The sequence below is a fragment of the Muntiacus reevesi genome, chromosome 9 (assembly GCF_963930625.1).
Source record: "Muntiacus reevesi chromosome 9, mMunRee1.1, whole genome shotgun sequence".
NCBI classification, from domain to species: domain Eukaryota; kingdom Metazoa; phylum Chordata; class Mammalia; order Artiodactyla; family Cervidae; genus Muntiacus; species Muntiacus reevesi.
In genome coordinates, this window is record NC_089257.1 from 73747067 (window position 1) to 73765488 (window position 18422).

The 18422-nt window shown below is 40.0% G+C and overlaps 2 protein-coding genes across 2 annotated transcripts in view; one reads left to right on the forward strand and one right to left on the reverse strand.

Moving 5' to 3' along the window:
• RAB39A (RAB39A, member RAS oncogene family) overlaps positions 1 to 9436 on the reverse strand; it is a 34852-nt gene extending 25416 nt beyond the window's left edge. Inside the window, exon 1 of the mRNA XM_065945263.1 lies at positions 9198 to 9436. Within this exon, the coding sequence (XP_065801335.1) occupies positions 9198 to 9424 (227 nt within the window). The 5' untranslated portion in view covers positions 9425 to 9436. The remainder of the gene's footprint in view (positions 1 to 9197) is intronic.
• Positions 9437 to 10014: 578 nt separating this feature from the next.
• The window catches only part of SLC35F2 (solute carrier family 35 member F2), a 118304-nt gene continuing 109896 nt past the window's right edge, over positions 10015 to 18422 (forward strand). The window contains exon 1 of the mRNA XM_065944826.1: positions 10015 to 10241. Coding sequence (XP_065800898.1) covers positions 10234 to 10241 — 8 coding nt within the window. The 5' untranslated portion in view covers positions 10015 to 10233. The remainder of the gene's footprint in view (positions 10242 to 18422) is intronic.

Sequence of the window (18422 nt, forward strand, 5' to 3'; positions counted from 1 at the left end):
ATAATTTTATTTAGCATGTTATTCCTCAATTAAAAATGAATCATTACCATAGGAAGGAAATAGAAAAAACAGAATTCAGTACATTTTAAGAATGTTTTAAAGAACACTAAATTTAAGCCAAAATAAAATAATATGCCACCAAGCCATCGACAGTTACTCAGTCATGCTTATATACAGAGCTGCTGCTGCTAAGTGGCTTCAATCGTGTCCGACTCTGTGCGACACCATAGATGGCAGCCCACCAGGCTCCTCTGTCCCTGGGATTCTCCAGGCAAGAACACTGGAGTGGGTTGCCATTTCCTTCTCCAATGCACGCATGCATGCTAAGTCGCGTCAGTCATGTCTGACTCTGATACACACACTATTTTGAAACTCTTTCACAGCTTAAACTAAAAATATACTTTTAACTTTGAAGTGTACTGGACCTCTGTTTCACATTTTTCTGGAACTCCTATAGCTCAGAATAGTACTTCATTACATGAAGTGACTCCTTTCAGAAAACAATGGGTTTTTAATGATATTTATTTCATGATAAGTGAGGTAGACTGTGTAGGGTAATAATTTTTAAATGAACTCTGAATTACATATTGTCAGAATTGATTAAAAGTTACTGACATTTGGAGGCAGATTTATTGGTATCATAAAGTATAGGCTTTGTAGGATTTCACTTCAGAAAGAATGCAAATATTTTATTAAATTAAAATCTGATGTTCTCTGGTGTGTGTGTGTACCTCAGTATTATTTGAGTGGTTCACCTTTCTTTTCCACCACTTCACAGAACAGACTGGAGAATGCAGATTTCTTCTAACTCAGTTAGGATAAGAATAACTGACTCTTTAAAACATCAAAATAAATAATCTCATATCATTCCAAGAAGTTGCTCTTTAAACTTTAAGTAAAATGTCTATGGAGGCTAAGTTGTTAAGAAATCTTTATATGCTATCAAAACTGACCAAGAATGGGTAGCAATTTATTGTCTTTTTTTCTCTGAGACTAAGCAAAGCACTTTTTTTCATAGGAAAACTTTAATGAGTGATCCATATACTGACAACATTACTAATTTTTCTTCTAGCCGTTTCCTTGAAAGCTAAATGTGGGGCCAGTGTGTAAGAATAGGTGGTCATTGATGCAGCATGATGAGAGGAAACCCCAACACCTTTCAGCCACAGATTCACAACTCCACCAACAGGGAAACATTACTTCAAGATGATACCAGGTGGTCATTCTCTTTTAGAACAGAAATACTCCTAGAAGAACCGTATTCTTTCAATATTTTTGTATCTCTTGGTCTTCCAGCTACTTCTCTCTCTGAAGCTAGGATGCAGAATTAAGGAATGGCTTTTCAACTGAGATGTGAAGGGAAAACAGAAGAGCTGGTCAAGATCTTACTGTTCAAAAACAGAAGGAAAGAAAAAGTAGGAAAGCACAAAAGGCCCTAAGAATGCATTCTACTTACTTTGCAATTTTGCCTGCTGCTGGCCTAGGCTCTTCAAACACTGAAGTACAATATTTAGTCTACTTTATTTACAATATTTAGTTACTAAAGAGGATGTATAGTCACCTTCATATACCAATATGTCATTGAGGTTATGGCTACGTAGGCAAAATCAATTGATTCACTGAAGAAAAAGGAAATTAAGAAAACCAATCACAGGGTTTTGAATTTAATGGCTAACTTCTTAACTGTACTGACTATGCAATCACTCAAAATGGTCTGACTGTTCTGAATGGACAACGAAAATAAATTTCAGCATATAAAAATACACTTGGCTACAAGGGTCATCTTTCCACATTCTGCTACACTTGTTAGAAACGATGCTGGCTTCTTTTTACATATCATTTTACTCTGAAACATGAGAAAGTATACTTTTTGGGGTGACTGTTACACTTTTTTCTTCTGTGAATTTCTCTTTCCCAAAAAGTAGACTCCTACAGATTCATTTGCTTTGTATGACTTATAAAACATATCTCGAAATTTGTATAATTCCATTGTATTTTATGTGTATATTATCTTAATAACCCAACCTTAGGGGAGCTGACTCACTGGCCAATCAAAAATCAATGATATTTTTTCTTTTAAGAATTTGAATAAGAGGCTCAGAGACTGAGACAATTGGGCGCTGACAGCACTGGATAATGGAAATAGACTAGAGAGAAAATCCACAAACATATGTTGTTAGGACACCTGTATGTTCACTGAGATTTTGCTTCTCATGAAATTGGTATCATTTATAATTTATCCCCTATATCTAATCTAATTTGGCTTTATTTCTGTTACTTACAACACAGATAATTTTAATCAAAACACCGTATTATCTGATCACTCAATACAAATAGAGCCCAGCTTTCTATTGTTTCTAATAATTTGGAACTACAGCAGACTGCAATGATTATAGCACTTAATTGCAGACAATCTTTGTTCCATTACATATGTAATTATGAGCCTACCAATCCGCTATCAGAAAATCTCCATTGACGATCATGAACCACAGTAAGGAGGGTGGAGATCAAATAAAGATTCCTTAAAAAAGAAAAACAGGACTTTCAGGGTGGTGCAGTGGTAATGAATCTGCCTGCCAATGCAGGGAACATGGGTTTGATCCCTGGTCCGGGAAGAGTTCACATGCTGCGGAGCAACTAAGCCCATGCTGCCACAACTACTGAGTCCATGCACCCTACAGCCTGCACATTCTACAGCCTGCATGCAGCAGTTTCTGGCCTGGAGGGGTACAACTACTGAAGCCCACCGCCTAGAGCTTGTGCTCCTGCAACAAGGGAAGCCACCACAAGGGGAAGCACGTGCACTGCAACGAAGAATAGCCCCCACTTGCTGCAATGAGAGAAAGCCTGCACAAAGCAAGGAAGACCCAGTGCAGCCAAAAATAAACGATTAATTAAAAACAAAAGAAAAACCCATTTAGTTTAGAAATCTTAAATGATCTATTAAGAAAAAATAGAAAATGTTCATGATGCTTACTCTTAAAATTATGAACAGAAAACAAACCACTTTTAAATACTTACTTCATATGAATGTTTTGAAGTGACAAAGGAGAAAACAGAGACATAAGAGAAGCAGAGGGATAAATACGGAGAAATAAGCTAAAAAGAAATGAGATTTTAAAAAGACACATTAAAATGAAATTAAAGAAGATAAGGTGGGAGGAAACTACGAGTAGAAACTGACAGATGAGGAGGGTGAAGGAAAATTAAAAAATAAGGAGTTTAAGGAAGGGTAAGACACATAAGGAAGAGAAAGATACACAGTAGAAGAGGAGCTAGAGGAAAAGGTTAACCAAGATCTGCAGGTTTTCTGTTGCTCCAAACTTCAAAAGTTTACTTGGTTCTGCTCAAGGAATGTGACTAAAGCAATTCAAAGGAGTTTCCCCCAAATTATACTACTTAGAACACTACTAATCATAGATTTTCATATTTTAAGAATAGTCCTTCAAATAAATGGTGAAAATGCTAGTTTAATCAAAGGTAAATAGGTTTCTTTACTCAAGACTTCTTGGCGTCTTTGATATGAATTTTGTAAGAGAGAAATGGAATACAAGGATTTTCAAACTTATTTGATTAGAGAACCCATCCTTTAAAAAGAATCACATGGTATGAGTATTCTGCAGAACACATTTTGAGAAGCACTGCACTAGGAGGACATTATTCTCTGAGCTTTACAATCTCTGGCTGTAATTGTAATAACCCAAAGGTCAGACAACATGAAATAAAAGGCCAAGTCTGGCTTGAAGCTTCAGATTTTCTATCCCCACAGCTAATGTTGCTATATCTCATTTTATCTTCATATTGCCTTAAACGCTTTTCATGAGAAAAATTCAAAATTTATATTTTTACATTTGGTGCTCTCTATATATCTAGTCATATTTACACTTATTTATCCCTATTAATACTATTAAACAATATTTTTGTTTCCTTTCCTGATAAACTTCTTCCACTATGATGATTAAAAAATGGAAGTGGTGATTGCACCCAGTGCCTACAATGCCAAATCCATCTTCCCTTTCCCCCGAGCACATGGTAGCCCTGCATAAGCGTGGCCTTATAACCTATTTCTTCTCAATGAATTGAGAGCTGAAGGAATTTGCACCACACTGGCCTCGCCTGCTTAAAAGAAACATTGCTTGGTTTAGATCCTTTCTTTCCCCTCTCCCGGAACAGGCACACAGTGTGCCTACAACCCAGCTTTGTCCACAGAGATGATGATAATGTTCTAGGGATGGTAGGAAAGTAAGAGAGAATGATCTCTCTCTTGAATGACAGCCTGGATAGTAAGAGAGTAAGAGAGAAGGCATCTGAATGATGGTCCTGAATGATGGACCACTTACCTTGAGACTGTTAAACAAGAGAGAAATGAACTATCATTAAATAAGGCACTGTAATTATAAGTATCCTTAATACAGCAATTTAACATTTATTCTGACTAAAACAGCGTTAATAACAAAAACTTTAACAATTGAGTATTATGCTACGATTTACAGATGCTCACATGTTCATCATTTTTCTCAACTTTCTTCACTTTGATTTTGTTCTTTTTTTTTGTGACTAGTTACTGGCTACAAGCATATTAATATATGCTCTGAACTTTAAAAACTAAGGCTTTATCAATTATTACTTTAATAAAGTTGGGTAAAAAAGAAGATGGATTAAAAAAAAGATGAAAAGTGAAAGTTGCTCAGTCCTGTTCTGACTCTTTGCAACCCCATGGACTATACAGTCCATGGAATTCTCCAAGCCAGAATACTGGAGCGGGTAGCCTTTCCCTTCTCCAGGGGATCTTCCCAACCAAGGGATCAAACTCAGGTCTTCCACATTGCAGGCAGATTCTTCACCAGATGAACCACGAGGGAAGCCTGTCCCCCACCCCCACCCCCAAGAAAAAGAAAACTTAAGGCTATTTATATCATAATCATAAGCTCACTACTTTGTTGTCCTATAACATATTTGTTTATGCTTTTAAGCTATCTCCTGAACTGTCTAAAACTGATTTGTTTTTGTTTATATCTGATCACCAACAAACCTCCAAACAGAATGTAAATGGAATGTTTCCCACAAATTCCTGATTACAGTTAAACAGTATGATTACAACTAATGACAGGACTATACATTCATGAACTAAATAGTGCCTTTCTATGAAACAAATGCACTTACTCAAAATAAGTATCTGTATTTTCTTAGAGGAAGGTACAGAATGATTTAACAATAACTGTTTAATGCAATTTTATGGAGAAATTGTTCTGCTAAATGAGAGAAAAGCAAGTATTTGGAGGCAGCCACTGATATATATATAAATTTAGGAATACATCTTTGGTAAAAAGCCAAACAAAATACAGTATGACTCACTGTCAGTAAGTGTTCCCTAAATGTCCTTGCATTATTATGAGTGTTACTGTCTGATTTAAATGTGTGTGTGTGTGTGTGCTCAGTCATGTCTGACTCCTTGTGACCCCAGGGACTTTAGCCCACCAGCCTCCTGTGTCCATGGAATTTTCCAGGCAAGAATACTGGAGTGAGTTGCCATTTCTTACTCTAGGGGAATCTTCCCTACCCAGGGATCAAACTCTTGTCTCCTGAATTCGCAGGTGGATTCTTTACCACTGGGCTACCTGGGAAGCCAGTTTAAATAGTACATATAAAATAAATGTACATATAAAATAAATGTACATTCTTCTTAAAGGCAATAAAAAACAAGGATGTATTTAGTGGAAAAGAGCTTTAAAATCTAACAATTTAACCATCCCTTACAATAAGTTTAAGAGCTACTTTTATGGATTAAAGACCTAAATGGAAGACCAGAAACTATAAAACTCTTAGAGGAAAACAAGGGTAGAACACTCTCTGGTGTAAATCACAACAAGATCCTCTATGACCCACCTCCCAGAGTAAGGGAAATAAAAACAAAAATAAACAAATGGGACCTAGTTAAACTTAAAAGCTTTTGTACAATGAAGGAAACTATAAGCAAGGTGAAAAGGCAGCCTTCAGAATGGGAGAAAATAGCAGCAAACAAAACAACTGACAAAGAATTAATCTCCAAAATATAAAAGCAGCTCATAAAGCTCAATACCAGAAAAATGACCCAATCAAAAAGTGGGCCAAAGAACTAAATAGACATTTCTCCAAAGAAGACATACAGATGGCTAATAGAAACATGAAAAGATGCTCAACATCACTCATTACTGGAAAAATGCAAATCAAAACCACAATGAGGTATCATCTCACACAGGTCAGAATGGCCGCCATCAAAAAGTCTACAAACAATAAATGCTGGAGAGGGTATGGAAAAAAGGGAACCCTCTCACACTGTTGGTGGGAATGCAAAGTGGTACAGCCACTATGGAGAAACAGTGTGGAGATTCCTTAAAAAACTGAGACTAGAACTACCATAAGACTCAGCAATCCCACTGCTGGGCATACACACTAAGGAAACCAGAATTGAAAGAGACACATGTACCCCAATGTTCATTGCAGCACCCTTTACAATAAATAAGACATGGGAACAACGTAGATGTCCATCAGCAGATGAATGGATAAGGAAGTTATGGTACATATACACAATGGAACATTGCTCAGCTGTAAAAAAAGAACGCATTTGAGTTAGTTCTAATGAGGCGGGTGAAACTGGAGCCTATTGTACAGAGTGAAGTAAGTCGGAAAGAGAAACACCAACACAGTATATGACAATCCTATGTGCAAGGCAGCAAAAGGGACACAGATGTGAAGAACAGACTTTTGGACTCTGTGGGAGAAGGCGGGGATGGGACGATTTGAGAGAATAGCATTGAAACATATATATTACCATATGTAAAATAGAGGACCAGTGCAAGTCCAATGCATGAAGCAGGGCACGCAAAGCCGATGCTCTGGGACAACCCAGAGGGATGGGGTGGGAACGGAGGTGGGAGGGAGGTTCAGGATGGGGGGACACATGTGCACCCATGGCTGATTCATGTCGATGTATGGCAAAAACCACCGCAGTACTGTAAAGTAATTAGCCTCCAATTAAAATAAATTAATTAAAAAAAATTTTTTTTAAAGAGTTACTTTTAAGGAAAGCATTTTAGACTCAAGAAGATTTTACTACCTACACTTCTTAACTATCAGTAGTTGCTAGACGTTTAAGGTATAAAGTAATGGTATAGAAGTTAAGGTATAAAGAACATGTTTTCACTATATTCACTTTAGTGGCTCAGAGGGTAAGGAGTCTGCCCGCAATGCGGGAGACCTGGGTTCGATCCCTAGGTTCGGAAGATCCCCTGGAGAAGGAATTGGCAACCCACTCCAGTATTCTTGCCTGGAAAATCCCATGGATGGAGGAGCCTGGCGGGCTACAGTACATGGGGTTGCAAAGAGTCAGACATGACTGAGCAGCTTCACTTCACTTTAGAGGGTACAGCAAGAGCTATAGTAAATGCTTTTTACTGACCATGAAATACCTTAACGTTCATCTCTGATTGAGATCATAAGTGAATGAATTTGCTGTCAACCTTACAATGCACAGAAGTACAGAACAGACTTTTGAACTCCGTGGGAGAAGGTGAGGGTGGGATGTTTCAAAAGAACAGCATGTATATTATCTATGGTGAATCAGATCACTAGCCCAGGTGGGATGCATGAGACGAGTGCTCGGGCCTGGTGCACTGGGAGGACCCAGAGGAGTCGGGTGGAGAGGGAGGTGGGAGGGGGGATCGGGATGGGGAATACGTGTAACTCAATGGCTGATTCGTGTCAATGTATGACAAAACCCACTGAAATGTTGTGAAGTAATTGGCCTCCAAATAATAAAATAAAATTAAAAAAAAAAAAAAAAAAAAAAAACCTTACAATGGTAAAACTGTAATGAATCTTAGAGATCATAATGACTCCATTTTACAGATGAGGAATTAAGAGTTTGAAAAATTATTTTAAAGGAGGCTTTTTCTCTTTTTCTCAGAGAAGTAGGCTGATTTCACTCAGAATGGGTGTTGGATGGGGGAGGAGGAGCCATGTTTGGGAAGTATGGTTAAGAAGTACCTATTCCAAAAGCAGAAGACTACAAAATGTTTGCTTTAATGAGTTCCAGTTGATAATAGAACCTTAAAAAAGTCCCAAACACTATAATATGTCAGATCCCTTGCCTTTCTCTAAAAAAAAGTTCTTGAATCCTAAAAATTTTAAATGTGCTTCATATCTGATTCCATCTTAAATATCTAGTAAATGCATACAATTTACATTTAGTTTTTATTTGGCAGTCACTTTTGTGAAATCCTTCAGGGTTTCAATGAGTATGTAGAATGAGACTATTTATTTGTATTCCTTCTCCAAGTAGAAAAGTATTTTCTGATCTTTTATCACCCTGGAACATTAAGTATCTATTATAAATAAAATAAAGGAAAAGTTCCTAACAAATCTCAGTATGTACATCTCTCTTTTCTCCAACAAGGCACCAGTGATGACAAACTTCTAAAGACAACTCAATCCTTAAAAAACAGTAACAATGAAACACAAAAACTCAGCTGTGTCTGTGTCCTTGGTTGCTGTACTAGACACTCTCACGGGTCCTGGCCCTGTGTTTCTGATGACCACATTCGGTGCTGTGAGATGTTCAGACCATTACCGCATTCATCTCCGTCTGCACGGTGCCCAATGAGCTCATGCTGTAATCTGGGCTGGAGCACTGCTTGCTGTGAAGCTAAACGGATCAATCACGAATCTGGGAATCCTTCTATGCAGTTCTCCGGGGCCGCATAGATGGGAAGCTGCTCGGTCAGAGGAGGAAAATTGGAGCTTGGAGAAGGGTGGCCAGGTCAGGGCGTGAGAAGCGAGGGACGCTGAGTTTGGGGAGAAGGAAGGCAGCGGGGGAGCCGAAGAGTTGGGGATAAAAATGCCAGCAGGGCCAGAGTGCTGGGTAAGAGGGGCTGGTGAGGGTGACCTGGGTTCAGGCGGGAAAGGAAAAACGGAAAGGGGGCGCAGGAAATGGGAGCCAAAGAAAGAAGTGAGAAATTGCGGAGGAGGAAGTCGTCCCTGGAAGAGAAGGGGCAAAGGGGAAGCGAGAATGGAGTGTTTGCACTTTCGAGAGGGAAGGGCCAGAGCTACTCCCGACTCGGGCCGGTGCGGACAACGCTATGGGAGGGGGCCCCAGGTGGACGGAGGGGGCGGTGCGGTCCCTGGGGGAGGGGGGGGTGGTCCCGCGCCGGGGGTCCTACCTGAACCGCTCCTGTCCCGCCGTGTCCCAGAGCTGCAGCTTTATCCTCTTGCCGGGCTCGATCTCCAGCAGGCGGGAGAAGAAGTCCACGCCGACAGTGGGGTCGCAGGCTGGGGAGCGCAGCCCAGGGAAGCGGCCCTGAGTGAAGCGGTGCAGGAGGCACGACTTTCCCACGGTGGAGTCCCCGATGACGATGAGGCGGAACTGGTAGATCCAGATGGTCTCCATCGCTCACGTGCCCAGCGGACTCTAAGGCCGCCCCACCCTCCTACCCGCCGCCGGGCAAATAAAGCGGCGGGAACTGTCCGTTCAGCACCTCCCCGGCGCCCGCCAGCCGGCTTCCAGCATATTCCTGCGGCTGCGGCCGCCACTAGGTCCCCGCCCTCTCTGGAGGGAGAGGCGGGGCCCGGCGGGGGAAGGGGCGTGGCTTCAGGCCAGGGGGCGGGGCAGGGCCGTGAGGAGGAAGCGGAGGGGCGGCGGGGGGCGGGGGGCGCGGAATTGTCTAGCTGCTCGCGAATTCCCGCCCCCGACCTCTGTAAATCACTTTTCCCCAAAGCTCACTGGGCGTTTTGGGTGTGGTGGAAGGACGTGACGGCAGCGATGACCAATGAAAATGAAACAAGGTCTCAACTCTGGGAGGGTCAGCCAATGAAAAGTGAAAATCATTTTCTTTTGCAGGCGTCAGGGCGGGCTTGTCAGATTCCGGCTCTGATTTTTGAAAATGTGGTTTCCACTTTCATCGGATTTGATCAGCTCTGTGACCACTGTTGCCGAACCAGATATCTTTGCGGCTTTCTGCTCTCCATCCTTGGAGAGGATGGAGAGAACACCTCCCAGGTGTTCTAAGGTGAAGGAGTTGAGAGCAAAGTTGAAATAAATTTGCAGAGCAAGTTCCGGATGCTTCAAGCAAGGACTTTGGCCATTGCTCATGCCACGACCATCTCTTCCTCATTGCTTTCATTACTACGGAAGAATGAGAAAAATGCCAATCGCCTCCATCGGGCCTTTCAGTTTGGGGAAGGAGAGAAGGAAAGAAAATGAAATGGTGAGATATTCATGAAAACTCCCATTCTTCTCAGTCTCTGTTCTTCATGTCGGAAAAAATCCCATAGTGGTCTCTACTTAGCTTGTTTCTGGTCAGGAATCTAAGTAAACAAAGCACACCTGAATTCTGGCGAGATTCTCATGACTTTCTTCAGACTGTTTAATAATGAATGCAAGGTTTATCTTTTAAAAGTTAAGCAGTTTTAAAGTGTATTTTTGTTAAAATAGAATTTTAACAATTCAACTTTTTTCTTGTCCACATCCAAACTTATACTTTTGTTATTCAGCTTTACTTCCTTTCTTGTTTAGGAGGAATAAGTTTTGTTTTCAACGATATGTTTAATCCTCTTTTTAAAACTTTTTTTTGTTGTTGAAAGTAGTCTTTATTTCATGACATTTATCCCTCAAATCTCCCCCTTTCCAATTGTTTGTACTTCCAAAGGACACACTCAAATAATCACAATCCTGAAACCAAGCAAAACATCTTTCTATTGTGTCTTTTCTTTAGATTTTTGCTTTGGCTATTATTCTCCTTTTCAAATGTTAAAAAAAGGACTGTCTATTCCCACTTCTCACCCACCAGTTAGTCTTCAGCCTGCTCCATGACCAATATGTTCCTGACATTGGTTCTGATAAGGTTGCCAGGGACTTTGCAACTACCAAATCTACTCCTCCTCACCCTGAAATGGAGCAGGACTCTATGGCCCTTGCACCTGCTCCATCATGTCCTCTGCTTGCCTGTTTTCTGTGAAAAACTTTAGCCAAAGAATAAGTTTAATCAGAGAAGTGAGAAATGCTGAAACAAAGGAAACTAAATAATAATAATGTAGTCATTAAGCATAGTCAAGGACTGTTAGCTCTTTCTCAACGGCTATAGATAATATCATGAGTCATATCCTATGAGCTCTCTTATAGATACTAAAACACAGGTGGAAAAGTTAGCTACATGATGACCAGCCTGTACCCAGGACATGACCTGCCACAATTCCAAGAACTGGCCCCAAAGAAATGGGAACAAGTGAACCTGGAACTGAATATTCAGTTCAGTTCAGTTCAGTAGCTCAGTCTTGCCCGACTCCTTGTGACCCCATGAATCGCAGCATGCCAGGCCTCCCTGTCCATCACCAACTCCCGGAGTCCACCCAAACCCATGTCCATTGAGTCGGTGATGCCATCCAGTCATCTCATTCTCTGTGGTCCCCTTCTCCTCCTGCCCCCAATCCCTCCCAGCATCAGGGTCTTTTCCAATGAGTCAGTTCTTCACATCCGGTGACCAAAGTATTGGACTTTCAGCTTCAGCATCAGTCCTTCCAATGAACACCCAGGACTGATCTTCTTCAGGACGGACTGGTTGGATCTCCTTGCAGTCCAAGGGACTCTCAAGAGTCTTCTCCAACACCAAAGTTCAAAAGCATCAATTTTTCGGTGCTCAGCTTTCTTCACAGTCCAACTCTCACATCCATACATGACCACTGGAAAAACCATAGCCTTGACTAGATGGACCTTTGTTGTCAAAGTAATGTCTCTGCTTTTTAATATGCTGCCTAGGTTGGTCATAACTTTCTTTCCAAGGAGTAAGCATCTTTTAATTTCAGGGCTGCAATCACCATCCACAATGATTTTGGAGCCCCCAAAAGTAAAATCTGACACTGTTTCCACTGTTTCCCCATCTATTACTTTGGAGTGATGGGATCAGATGCCATTATCTTAGTTTTCTGAATGTTGAGCTTTAAGCCAACTTTTTCACTCTCCTCTTTCACTTTCATCAAGAGACTTTTTAGTTCCTCTTCACTTTCTGCCATAAGGGTGGTGTCATCTGCATATCTGAGGTTATTGATATTTCTCCTGGCAATCTTGATTCCAGCTTTGCTTCATCCAGCCCAGCATTTCTCATGATGTACTCTGCATATAGTTAATAAGCAGGGTGACAGGCCTTGACATACTCCTTTTCCTATTTGGAACCAATCTGTTGTTCCATGTCCAGTTCTAACTATTGCTTCCTGACCTACATACAGGTTTCTCAAGAGGCAGGTGGTCTGGTATTCCCATCTCTTTCAGAATTTTCCACAGTTTATTGTGATCTACACAGTCAAAGGCTTAGGCATAGTCAATAAAGCAGAAATAGATGTTTTCCTGGAACTCTCTTGCTTTTTCCATGATCCAGAAGATGTTGGCAGTTTGATCTCTGGTTCCTCTGCCTTTTCTAAAACCACCTTGAACATCTGGAAGTTCACGGTTCATATATTGCTGAAGCCTGGCTTGGAGAATATTGAGCATTACTTTACAAGCGTGTGAAATAAATGCAATTGTGCTGTAGTTTGAGCATTCTTTGGGATTGCCTTTCTTTGGGATTAGATTGAAAACTGACCTTTCCAGTCTTGTGGCCACTGCTGAGTTTTCCAAATTTGCTGGCATATTGAGTGTAGCACTTTCACAGCATCATCTTTCAGGATTTGAAATAGCTCAACTAGAATTCCATCACCTCCACTAGCTTTGTTTGTAGTGATGCTTTCTAAGGCCCACTTGACTTCACGTTCCAAGATGTCTGACTCTAGGTGAGTGATCACACCATCGTGATTATCTGGGTTGTGAAGATCTTTTTTGTACAGTTTCTGTGTATTCTTGCCACGTTTTCTTAATATCTTCTGCTTCTGTTAGGCCCATACCATTTCTGTCCTTTATCAAAACCATCTTTGCCTGAAATGTTCCCTTGATATCTCTGATTTTCTTGAAGAGATCTCTAGTCTTTCCCATTCTTTCCCATTCCCATTGTTTTCCTCTATTTCTTTGCATTGATCACTGAGGAAGTCTTTCTTATCTCTCCTGGTTATTCTCTGGAACTCTGCATTCAAATGGGAATATCTTCCCTTTTCTCCTTTATTTTTTGCTTCTCTTCTTTCACAGCTATTTGTAAGGCCTCCTCAGACAACCATTTTGCCCTTTTGCATTTCTTTTCCATGGGGATGGTCTTGATCCCTGTCTCCTGTACAATGTCATGAACCTCCGTCCATAGTTCATCAGGCTGTCTGTCTATCAGATCTAGTCCCTTAAATATATTTCTCACTTCCACTGTATAGTCATAGGGGATTTCATTTAGGTCATACCTGAATGGTCTAGTGGTTTTCCCTACTTTCTTCAGTTTAAGTCTGAATTTGGCAACAAGGAGTTCATGATCTGAGCCACAGTCAGCTCCAGGTCTTGTTTTTGCTGACTGTATAGAGCTTCTCCATCTTTGGCTGCAAAGAATATAGTCAGTCTGATTTTGGTGTTGAGCATCTGGTGATGTCCATGTGTAGAATCTTCTCTTGTGTTGTTGGAAGAGGGTGTTTGCTATGACCAGTGCGTTCTCTTGGCAAAACTCTATTAGCCTTTGCCCTGCTTCATTCCGTACTCCAAGGCCAGTTACTCCAGGTATTTCTTGACTTCCTACTTTTGCATTCCAGTACCCTCTAATGAAAAGGACATCTTTTTTGGGTGTTACTTCTAAAACGTCTTGTACGTCTTCATAGAACCATTCAGCTTCAGCTTCTTCAGTATTACTGGTTGGGGCATAGGCTTGGATTACCGTGATATTGAATGGTTTGCCTTGGAAATGAACAGAGGTCATTCTGTCATTTTTGAGATTGCATCCAAGTACTGCATTTTGGACTCTTTTTTTGACCATAATGGCTACTCCATTTCTTCTAAGGAATTCCTGCCCACACTAGTAGATATAATGGTCATCTGAGTTATTTTTTTTTTCCATTTATTTTTATTAGTTGGGGGCTAATTAAATTACAATATTGTAGTGGTTTTTGCCATACATTGACCTGAATCAGCCATAGATTTACATGTGTTCCCCATCCTGAACTTTCCTCCCCCCTCCCTCCCCACCCATCCCTCTGGGTCTTCCCAGTGCACCAGCCCTGAGCACTTGTCTAGAGGTGACTCACTGTTTGCAGATGACATGATCCTCTACATAGAAAACCCTAAAGACTCTACCAGAAAATTACTAGAGCTAATCAATGAATATAGTAAAGTTGCAGGATATAAAATTAACACAGAGAAATCCCTTGCATACCTATACACTAACAAAGAGAAAATAGAAAAAGAAATTAAGGAAACAATACCATTCACCATTGCAACAAAAATAATAAAATACTTAGGAGTATATCTACCTAAAGAAATAAAAGACCTATACATAGAAAACTATAAAACACTGATGACGAAATCAAAGAGGACACAAACAGATGGAGAAATATACCGTGTTCATGGATTGGAAGAATCAATATTGTCAAAATGACTATACTACCCAAAGCAATCTATAGATTCAATGCAATCCCTATCAAGCTACCAATGGTATTATTCTTCACAGAACTAGGACAAATAATCTCACAATTTGTATGGAAATACAAAAAACCTCAAATAGCCAAAGCAATCTTGAGAAAGAAGAATGGAACTGGAAGAATCAGCCTGCCTGACTTCAGGCTCTACTACAAAGCCACAGTCATCAAGACAGTATGGTACTGGCACAGAGACAGAAATATAGATCAATGGAACAAAATAGAAAGCCCAGAGATAAATCCACGTACCTATGGACACCTTATCTTTGATAAAGGAGGCAAGAATATACAATGGAAAAAAGACAACCTCTTTAACAAGTGATGCTGGGAAAACTGGTCAACCACTTGTAAAAGAATGATACTAGAACACTCTCTAACATCATACACAAAAATAAACTCAAAATGGATTAAAGATCTACATGTAAGGTCATCTGAGTTAAATTTACCCATTTCAGTCCATTTTAGTTCATTGATTCCTAGAATGTCGACATTCACTCTTGTCATCTCTTGTTTGACCACTTCCAATTTGCCTTGATTCATGAACTTAACATTCCAGGTTCCTATGCTTCTTCAGTTAAGGATGGCCAAATGACAGAGCTGTGATCAATGAGACATAAAGCTTTTGTTTTCCTGATAACAAAACCCTTACTGGCCATCACTTTGTTGCCTTTCTTTTTCCTTCCTACCTGGAAGATGTAACAGCCATGTGTGACCATAGAGGTGAAGGTTAGATGCTTAAGATGGTCATAGGAGAGAGAGCAGCAACATGAGACCCTGATGGACTTGTTGATCTGTGGTACCAGTTCTGGACATCTTCTTATTTGAGGTAAATTAATCAGTACCTCTTTAAGCCAGTGGTGACTGAATTTTCTATAAGCATGGCCTAAATGCTTTTATTTCTTTGTTTCTACAGAAGCATTCTTTCTTAGTTTCTTGTTCCTTTGATCCATATCTCACATATTAAAGTTCATAAGAAGTCTGTCTTTTCTTTCTTTACCCTTTCCCCCTGTTTTCCTTCACTTTGAGCTGTTTCTCATGATTTAATCTACTCTAGTGACTTCAGTTACTCCCTTACCAAAATCATATGTCCTCCCCCAACCCTTGCTCTGTATTCAGATTCATATTTCAAACTATCTCTCCTCTTAGATGTTATATAGACATTTCACCATTGACTCTGTGTTGGTTAGGATTCTTTGAAAAAAGTTTTAGTTGAGATGATATAAAAAGATGAGTGTACTTATCATAAGAGTACAGAGGTATTTTCACAGAGTCCACAGGCTGGTGTGCAGCTGTTATCAGGAAGGGGTTGGAATCAGGAAAGGGAAAGATCTAAAGAATCCAGGGAGCATGTGTCCCTGTCTCTCTTATATTTCTTTCTGTTTGATATCTGCTTAATCCTTATCTCCCTGCAAATCAGCTTTCCCTGCTACTTAGTCCCTGTGGAAAACTGTAGTTGCTTCAGTTTCAAAGTTAGATATTTAGACACATATGGAAACCAATTTCAATTTTTCTGTACAGACAGGCAGGTTGACCCAGTTCAGAATACATGTTCATATCAAAGAGATATGGTCAGGGGAAGAGGAACAACAGCACGTCAAATCACTTTGTATGGGGTATGTGGGATATTAGCAGTCCTGGAGGAAGGATGGTTCAGTGCCTTCCCTTTGTGTCAAAAATATATTCTCTATAATGTCCAATAGTGAACTCAGTGGCTTAAAATTTTTTTTTTAAATTTTTATTGGAGTATAGTTGATTTACAATGTTATATTAGTATCAGGTGTACAGCAAAGTGAATCAGTTATACATATATATGTATATATATATATTTATATATACATGTATCCACTATTTTTTTTAATATATATTCTTTTCCCATATAGGCCATTACAGAGTACTGTTGTTGTTGCTATTCAGTAGCTCAGTCATGTCCGACTCTTTGCAAACCCATGGACTGCACTACGACATGCTTCCCTATCCATCACCATCTCCTGGAGTTTGCTCAAACTCATGTCCAATGACTCAGTGATGCCATCCAACCATCTCACCCTCTCTCGTCCCTTTCTCCTGCCTTCAGTTTGTTCCAACATAAGGGTCTTTTCCAATGAGTCACCTCTTCATATCAGCTGGCCAAAGTATTGGCGCTTCAGCTTTAGCATTGGTCCTTCTAATGAATATTCAGGATTGATTTCCTTTGCAGTCAAACCAGGATTGACTGGATTGATCTTCTTGCAGTCCAAGGGACTCTCAAGAGTCTTCTCCAACAGCACAGTTCAAAAGTATCAATTCTTTGGTGCTCAGCTTTCTTTATGGTCCAACTCTCACATCCATACATGACTGCTGGAAAAACCATAGCTTTGACTATACAGACCTTTGTCAGCAAAGTAATGACTCTGCTTTTTAATACACTATCCAGATCAGCTTTTCTTCCAAGGAGCAAACGTGTTTTAATTTCATGGCTTCAGTCACCATCTGTAGTGATTTTGGAGCCCAAGAAAATAAAGTCTGCCACTGTTTCCAATTTTTGCCCATCTATTTACCATGAAGTGATGGGACCAGATGCCATGATCTTAGTTATTTGAATGTTGAGTTTTAAGCCAGCATTTTCACTCTCCTCTTTCACTTTCATCAAGAGGCTCTTTAGTTCTTCTTCACTTTCTGCCATAAGGGTGGTGTCATCTGCATATCTGAGGTTATTGATATTTCTCCCAGAAATCTTGATTCCAGCTTGTGCTTCATCCAAACTGGCATTTCTCATGATGTACTCTGCATATAATTTAAATAAGCAGGTGACAATATACAGTCTTGACATACTCCATTCCCAATTTTGAACCAGTCTGTTGTTCCATGTCCAGTTCTAACTGTTGCTCCTTGACCTGTATACAGATTTCTCAAGAGGCAGATAAAGTGGTCTGGTATTCCCATCTCTTGAAGAATTTTCCATAATTTGTTGTGATCCAGACAGTCAAAGTCTTTAGTGTAGTCAATGAAGCAGAAGTAGATGTGTTTCTGGAATTCTCTTGCTTTCCCTAAGATCCAATAAATGTTGGCAAGTTGATCTCTGGTCCCTCTGCCTTTTCTAAATCCAGCTTGAATATTTGGAAGTTCTTGGTTCATGTAGTGTTGAAACCTGGCTTGGAGAATTTTGAGCACTATTTGCTAACATGTGAAATGAGCACTATTGTGCGGTAGTTTGAACATTCTTTGGCATTGCCCTTCTTTGGGATTTGGATGAAAACTGACCTTTTCCAATCCTGTGGCCACTGCTGAGTTTTCCATATTTGCTGATGAAGATGAATTCAGTGGCTTTCTTCCTGTTTTCTTTTACTGTGTATTACAATTTGGTTAATGGTGTTAGTGTCTATTCTAGCTCCTTAGACACATGAAACCTTTTGGTACTGATTTGGGAGGCCAGAAATTTGTGTTGCATAAAGGGGAGAGGTGAAATTGGTCTAAAGGTGGCAGAATGTAGAGCTAATTATTAGTTAATAACCTGATAGATAGTATCCAGAACGAAAGTAAAATGGAAAGGAATTTAGGCAGGCCTTAGAGTAATGGGTAGAAGGAGCAGATATAGCTATAAGCTAACAGAATGAAAACTGGGGAATCCATCCCAAAGAAAGGTTTGTATAAGATGTCAGAATATGGCTTGGTTAGATACCACCAGTCAGAGGAAAAGCATGCGACTTTTTATAAGTTCCTCAACCTCGGGAGAGATCTAATGAGGACAGTAAGGAAATTTAGACACCACATTCAGTTGATTAAGATAGAATAAAAACTTCATCTATCTTGGAATCTTCATTCTTCTTTGTTGTATTCTACCAATCATTAAGTCTTGTTGCCTTTACTTCAACAGTATCTTA